The sequence below is a fragment of the Lolium perenne genome, chromosome 1 (genome assembly GCF_019359855.2).
Source record: "Lolium perenne isolate Kyuss_39 chromosome 1, Kyuss_2.0, whole genome shotgun sequence".
Taxonomy (NCBI): domain Eukaryota; kingdom Viridiplantae; phylum Streptophyta; class Magnoliopsida; order Poales; family Poaceae; genus Lolium; species Lolium perenne.
This window is the reverse complement of record NC_067244.2, coordinates 210899005-210906978: the sequence shown is the minus strand read 5'-3', so window position 1 is coordinate 210906978 and position 7974 is coordinate 210899005. Positions and strand designations below refer to the sequence as shown.

The following is a 7974-nucleotide window of genomic DNA, read 5'->3' as shown; positions in this document are numbered from 1 at the left end:
TTCATCCAATTCTGAGAATGTTTTCTGTACAAATTTTCTAAAATACAAAACAACAGCTGGCACTGTGGCATCTTGTCAATAGGTTAGTGCCGGAAAATGTATAAAAGTGCAACAAAGTGTAAACAAAACATATAGGAATTGGTGTAAAATAAGCATGGAGCATCAAAAATTATAGATACGTTTGTAACGTATCAGCATCCCCAAGCTTAACTCATGCTCGTCCTCGAGTAGGTAAATGATAACAAAAATAATTTTTAAGGTGACATGAGGCCAACGCAATCTTGATCAAGTTATTTTAAAAGCATTGTGAGTTGGGATCAAAGTAATCTAAACATAGGCATGATGGATATAATTCTAACAATAGAACTTAGCAACTATGTTACAACATGAGAAGTAACTCAAACAAAGGATCATGAATAATTGTGCACTAAAAGAAACTGTTTGTTTTTTAGCATAGAGAAAACATAGCAACGTGGTACTCAGCTTATCCCTTTATGAAGTAGCAAAACATAAATGCCAGGACACCTTTAAAGTTCAAAGGGTGACTAGATACAAGTAATTTAAGAACAAGCAATATCATAATCATGAATCAATCAAAAATAAATTTTAGGACTATGCAGATTATATTCAGAATGACAACTATGCTCTCTTAATTGGTGCATAAAGCAAGAAGATGAAGACTCAACACAAAAGTAAAAGAAGGGTCATGCACAGAGGGAAGCAAGATTACTCATGTGCTAGAACTTTTTATTTTGAATGCAATAGGAGTATTGAAAAAAATATTTTGATAGGTATGCATGTCTATGTCAACGAATGGCATCAAATGATCTATCATCCTTTCATATAGTGACCTCAACAGCGGCTCCCATGTAGTTCTCCATTGCACACCATTATTTAGGATCTCTCCAGTACATAATATGCGGAGAATTATTTATTTATTTTATATTTTATTTGGGATGGGCACCCAGTTGTCTTGCTCTTTTTGCAATATTAAGGACTTAGCACATTATTCATGCTAGTCACGAAATGAATTCATGAAACGACAATAAACCATTCAATACTTCCTCATGAGCTAAAACAAAACACAAAACATGTAATAATGTTTGAAGGTTTAAAGCTAGCACACAAGCAATTCACTTTGGAGTGGCGGTGAAATACCACATATAGGTATGTATAATGGACACAATTGGCAACTATAGTTTTTGGTATTTGGATGCACGAGTAGAGCTCATACTCAGTATAGGCGAATGCTAGCAAAAGACTGGGAGCAACCAACTAAGAGAGTAATAATGGTCATAATCATGCATAGCGACAAAACATTATTAATCAAAGAATAAAGTGATATTACAAGTCCAAAACTAAATGATCATAGAGGCTTTAGTTGACAAAATACTAGTGGAAAATCAAGAGCTAAACGTTGTACTAGCGAACTAAAACACTCGTAGAACAATAAGAGCGAAAACTAGAGTGTTCTACGCAATTAAAACGGAGTGTGTCATTCTCCAAAATAAATATGTTGGGATCCAACCATATGCTACAGCAAACAAAACAAAATAAAACTAAAAACAAAAATAAAGATGCTCCAAGAACAACACATACCATATGAAGCAATAAAAATATAGCGTGTAGAAAGATAACCTGATGCTTTGTTGATGAAGAGGGGATGCCCAACACATCTCCAAGCTTTGACGCTTGTACCTCTTGGATATTTATTGGGGTGACATGGACATTCTCAAGCATGAGCTTTTGTCTATACTTCATCTCATTACATCATTCTTCTCTCCCTACACTTAAAAACTTCCTTCATACAAAACTTTTCACACAATTCTTATTAGCAACATTAGTGCAATCAAAATAACAAATCCACTTGGTTTCAGTTATAACATATATAAAACGTCCATTAAAACATCAGCTACCGTAGAAACTTCTTCAAAAAGTTACTTCTCTAAAAAAAACTCAAAAAGAAAGAAATTAAGAGAAAAATACAAATAGTGGCAGAAATCTGTCAAAACAGAAAGCAGCTAAAGATCGATTTTTCCGAAAATCTTATATTGCTCAGATCCGATCTGGAACCCTCCCCTGAATCTAAAAGCAGTGGGGCATGATCCGATCCAATGATCGTTTGTCCCGTCAAGGTGCAAAGGGGAAGAGAGTCTCACACTCTATGGACACCAACACCTGATCGAGGACGCTCCTCACCGGGTTGAGCTGTTTGTTCGTCCAGGTGTATCTAGCTCCGCCCTTGCGGATCTCGCGGAGCGCAAGGTCAGCAATGCAATCAGTGAACCTGTGAACTCGTGGCCAATGTATATTGTCATTGGTTTTATCCTCTTATCCCCTGATCAGGTTAAAGTCTCCGCCTACCGCTAGAGGCAGGTGGCAAGCAGTGACGGCCGCCAACAATTACCCCAAGAATTCGTCGGAGAGGCGATGGTTAGCCGGTCCGTATACCACAAAGAATGCCCATGTCGTATTGTTGGATAGCTGTAAGACATCCACCCTAAGGAAATATCACCCCTCATGCCAAGGGATCGCCTCAAACGTGTCCCCGTTAACCCCCACGAGGATCCCTCCCGAGTGTCCCAACATCAGGATGGAGTGCCATGCAAATTTACCCTGTGGATCAATCGCTGTCAGGTCGGCCTGTGAGAAATCACGCTTAATTGTCTCCTATAAGCCCACAAGGTCTAAGTTCTCTCGGGATAAAAAGTCCCGGATCTGTGGCTGGCGCCCCGGCTCTCATAGCGCACTAGGACGACTCCGTTCGCGACGGGTGGCCAACCTGGTCTTGATCCTACCCCTTGTATTGGCGTGGGGGCGGTGTTCGCGGCGCGGGTCAGATCAGCTATCACCTCCCCCGCCGCCGTGAGCGACTCTGTCTGAGCGGTCCCATCCGACTCAGCAAGAGAATCCCTAAGCAGGGAAGCCTCGTCGACCTCCTTATGGGTCCCGTGGGCTGCAGTGAGAGCTAACGCAGCTTGCGCTTCCTCCTTAGCACGGATGAACGAGATGGTCTCCGTCATCGTCCCCGCTTCCACGGTAAAGGCTAGCCCTGAGTCATGCGCTACCGTCGCTAGGTGTTCGTCCAGAATGTCCCATAACACAACGAATTCTGAAGCCAAAGGGGGAGTTGGGACCGTACCTGAAGGGTCGAGGTTCTTGGCTGCGGTGAACTCCTGGGCGCGCTGCATGATGGGGATTTCCGACGCCGGGCCCTGGAGTCTGGCGCTCTTGCAGGCCGGGACCACCTGCACCGTCTTCCTGCGGCGCGAGCAAGGCACCGACGTCTCCAAGAGCACTGGCCACTGCAGGCGCCGGTCACTCTCATCGTCCACGTCGTCCACCTCGCCGCCTTCCTCGTCTGCATCCCGGCAACCTCCCTTGTTCATTGCCGGAGGCCCAAGCGAGTCCTCAGAGTCGTAGTCCGACCCAGTGGTGAGGAGTGTGGACGAGTCCACCGGCGGCGACACCGGCGGGTCCACCCTGGGTGCCACAACAGGTCTAGCCGGCAATGGCTGTCGCCCCCGCGCCTCCTCTACAGCCTTGGCTTGCACCAACACCACCAAGGGCACCGGCCAGGGCGCAGCCTTCCCCAGGTTTGACCCATACTGGTCAATCTGCATCGCCAGTTGGCCGGGCAACGGCGGCGGCTCACTGGCACCCCTGGCCATCAAGGTGGCCACCGGTTCCACGCCCGAACCAGCCGCATGCCCCCTGCCCTGCGATGTCGCTGGCATAGATTTGTTGCGCGCCACCGCCTTGGCTCTATCCTTGTCACCAAGGGAACGCCATTCCTCTTCCGAGGGGGAGTTCGCGTCGTCCTCATCATTGTCCATGTCATCATCCTCTTGGTGCGGAGGGGAGGGAGGAGGCGGTACCGGGGCAGCCACCGTTGGCTCCTCGACGCGGATGCCCACATTGTACCCCAGACTTTTGTGGAAGAATTGAACCGCCCCGTTCAACTTGGAGGGGTTGCGGCAGGCCACGCGCATCCGCACCGGGCCTCTCGCCTTGAGGGTACTGGGATCCACCTCCATTGGTCTGCCTAGCATGCGCATGCCCACCATGAGCCTCCTGGTGCGTCTCATGCACCGCGGCAAGCCGGCGATCTTGACCCAGACCTCCTGGAGCTTTTCCATCGGCGCCAGGTCCGCGTCGTCTAGCTTGATGTCCACCACCATGCTGCACAGGGTGAGGAGCAGCATGCCGCTCTGGGCGCTAATGATGAGCGTGTCCCTGGAAGGGAACACTACCGAGAACTCGTGCGCTCCCAAGGCACATACTTGCCAGTCCCACTCGCCCTCGACCAGATGATGGAGCTCTTGCTCCAGGCCGGCCGCCGTCAACGCCACCCCGGGGAAGGTGATGATGGCCGCGTTAAAGAGGTTGTCCTCCTCGTCTTCTTCGTCCTCGAAGTTGACATAAAAGAATCCCTCCCCAAAGATAACATGTCCCATCATGGCTAACTTCGGTTCCTTGCCCTTGGATGGACATGCGGCGGAGTGGTGCCCCTCCTTTCCACAGATGACGCAGATGGGCTCCGCCTTGCAGCTTGCCTGGAAGTGGCCGGACCTGCCACACTTGAAGCATTCCACCTGCACCAGGCCAGACCCCGTCGCACCCCCGCCGGAGGAGGGTGAGGAGCCCGCAGCTCCCTGCTGCTTTCTGGCCAGAGGCGCCGGCGGTTTCCTAGCCGGGCGCGTGGAGCCACGGCCCCTACCGCGCTCCGCCTCCCTGCTCTCCAACGCCTACGCCGCGCGTTCGGCCTCCCGCTTCTTCTCTCGCTCGATCCACCACTGGGGTTGTTGCTGTTGCTGTTGTCCACAACCGCCGCCGCTCGAGCCTCCCTGTCGGCGGTAGATCTCCTTGTCCTTGAGCAGGTTGGAGCGGGCGTTGGCCTCCGCCCCCGCGTCCTCCACCGGCGGCCGCTTGTCGTTCCCGTTGCACCCACCCTGGCCTTGGCCCTGGCCTGCCGGAGCCGCACCACGGGAGCTCATCACCACCGCCGTACAGGGGAGGAGGAGGGGTGGGGGTGGTTGCACGAGAGAGATGGAATGAGCAGACTGTCTGCGCCGCCGAATGTCTAACTGGGACGCAGGGAACCCTAGGTCGAGGGATCTTGATCCCTTCGGGATCCACCACCACCGTATGGTCTCAGGAGATGGGCTGCGACCCACTGGACCAGTGGTAGGCCCACTAGTATCCACCATCCCCGTTTCCAGGTCCACACCTGGCTCCCTTGCTAGATGGGTTGCGTCGGGCCCCATGGGTTGCGGGCCAACGTCCAATGCGGGCATGGCCCACAGCGGGAGCGTCTCGGCCTCCGCCGGTGGCTCACGCACTGGTTGAGACCGCATCTCAGGAACTCCGCCCGGTGGTGCCACCACGGATGCCGGCACCAAGCAGGTCACCGCCGGCCGGTGGTCCGGAGATCCACGCCGCGCAGGTCTTCGACCGCCCGTAGACGCACCGCTCCTCACCCCAGGTGCCACGGATGCGCCGCCAGGGCGTCGATCTCCCCGGAATCTGGATCCGCGGCCCCCTGGCGCGAACGCAGATCTCCGGCGGCTAGAGCGCAGCGATCCCCCGAGCTCATGTGTTGCGTCCAGGAACTCACCCAGCGTCGCCGGGCGCCCGGCGGACGGTAGCGTCGGAAAAAGTCCTCCTCCGCGCTCTCCACGCTCATGGCCTCATCGTCGTCGACCTCGAGGAGGGGCCGCCAGAACCTCCCATTCACGCCGCCGCCTGGGGCGGCGGCCGCGAGTAGAGGGTGCCGGTTTGTTGGCCGGCACGCCCGCCGGCCGGGCACATGGGCGCGGAGGCGGCGCCCGCCACAATCGCCCTCGCGTCGCCTTCCTTCTCACTCATTCCCGTCAAGCTAGCTGCTCTTTCATTTCATGCAACTAGCTCAACGGTCAAAGTGTCAACGAGCCTTCCCAATATGATCTTTCTTGAGTTAAACTAGCTGAAAACAATGTCGAGCGCTCCAGCCTCCTAGTATCCTACTGGCAGCAGTGGCAGGTACGATACAAAAATTGACGCTGGTATTCAAACATCTGCGACCAGTGTCAGTAGCTCAACAATACATGGTAGAAACTCTGACGACTCACATCTCCAACCTTTCCAACAATATCTCCATCATCTTCAAGATGAAGAGGGAGTAGTCCACCCCCAAACTATGAGGTTGTGGAAGTAGATTTTCTATCTCTTTCTGTACAAGAGGGGCTTGCTGGCGACACTTGGGTTTGCGGTATCGCCGGTGTGCTCTCTGTTGACGCCACCGTGCAGTTCCTCAAACTCTGGGAGGTGGTCCATCGTGTAGCGCCATCAGGCGAAGCCGACGTTTTCTGTTGGAAGTGGTCTGATGCCGGGGTTTTCTCTGCCCACACGGCATACCAGGCCTTCTTCATCGGACCGACAACCCTTCCCGGAGTGGCGCAGCTGTGGAATGCTTTCGCACCTCTTCGTTTCAAGATTTTTGGATGGCTGGCCTTGCGCGGAAGATGCTGGTCGGCGGATCGCATGGCTCGACATGGCCTCACCTACCACTCGATCTGCCCGCTCTGCGGGATTGAGGATGAGACCCTCAACCATATCCTCCTTCAATGCCGCTATGCGCGCACGATTTGGTTCAGGTTCCTGCAACACCGTCAGTGGGAGCATCTTGCCTCACATGCCGATAGCGCCCTTGTTGACTGGTGGCCCGACGCGGAGCAGCGGCTTCGAGCAAGGGACCGTCGCAGTTTCAAGTCCATGGTTCTATTAGTCAGTAGATCCCTCTGGCTACAGCGCAATGCTAGGGTTTTTGATCGGGACGAGATGCCCGCCCACACCCTCTTGGAGATCGTTGACAGTGAATGGCTCGCCTGGCGGTGATGCAGACGTGGGTCCTTGAGAGAGATAGAATAGGATAGCCAGGGTTTCGGTCCTACATGGTGGACGGTCCAAAGCGGCCGTAACGATGATCCGTTTCTTGTATATGTTTTTCCACTGATGCTTAATATCTGCGGGTTCTCCAAAAAAAAATCTCTCTTTCATGCTATCAATGCTCTAGTGCTATATGAGCTGCCAATCAATTTGTAATATATTTGTAGCGGACCTATGGTTTTTGTGAGATGAGTATTTGAGATTGTAATTTTCAGAATGTATTTGATGTATAAGTAGATGTTTATTATGTAATCCTTCTACCATTTTTTACGTTTCCGTTATTACCTCACTAGGGATAAATGAATGCATGTGTTATTATCTCTAAGTGACCAACAATGAGGATCTCATATACTTTGAGCTAGCATATTTGATATTCAACGATATTCAACACCATGTAATAGAAGCAAAGGCAATACTTTGTTTATCTTAAATGGATTGTGCAGTTAAAATGAGCCATACAGACCAAAAAATAAATACGACATGCAAATGTAATTGATAATGAACCGCTGATGCATATGAAATGCATCAATGTACTTTGTAGTTTATTATGTTAAAATTCTTATTATTTCGCAACTTTATTATATTTATTGGTACCAACATACTAATAGTTGCGGAAGTGCAACATTTCTTGTATTACACTTTGTTGTGTGAAATAATACACAAATATGAAAGAAAGCCTCTAATTATGTTAATTCGGAGTTTCTTGGAATATGTTCCTAACAAAGGTTTTCGAAGATATAGCCCATGAAGATGGCGTCAAACAAAAAACTTTAAAACATGAAAGTTGTTGGACATTTTCATCTAATACTGACTGATATAACGTTCATCTAAAATAGAGTCCGGATGAACCCTAGAAAGCCTGATTACCGAAGGATACTGCAGTAGTTTCATGTTCCAAAAGTTATGATCGGATTGACCATAACTCTTCCTGTTATTTGATGGATTTGACCACGGGTCGGTTTATTGTACACATTGGGACATAATTAAGGACTAGGAAGTTTCTAGAGATGCCCAAAAGCCCTTTGGATCAAAGGGTCATCTATCTCA

General features: G+C 50.4%; 1 protein-coding gene across 1 annotated transcript; it reads left to right on the top strand.

The window, feature by feature from the left end:
- The first annotated feature begins 6522 nt into the window (after nucleotides 1–6522).
- LOC139834059 (uncharacterized) lies at nucleotides 6523–6876 on the top strand. Its single transcript, XM_071824442.1, has one exon. The coding sequence runs from the start codon at nucleotides 6523–6525 to the stop codon at nucleotides 6874–6876; it is 354 nt and encodes a 117-aa protein (XP_071680543.1).
- The last annotated feature ends 1098 nt before the right edge of the window (nucleotides 6877–7974 follow it).

Excerpts from the sequence above, each read along its gene's own strand:
- LOC139834059 (XM_071824442.1), top strand. The coding sequence starts at position 6,523 with ATGGCTCGACATGGCCTCACCTACCACTCGATCTGCCCGCTCTGCGGG.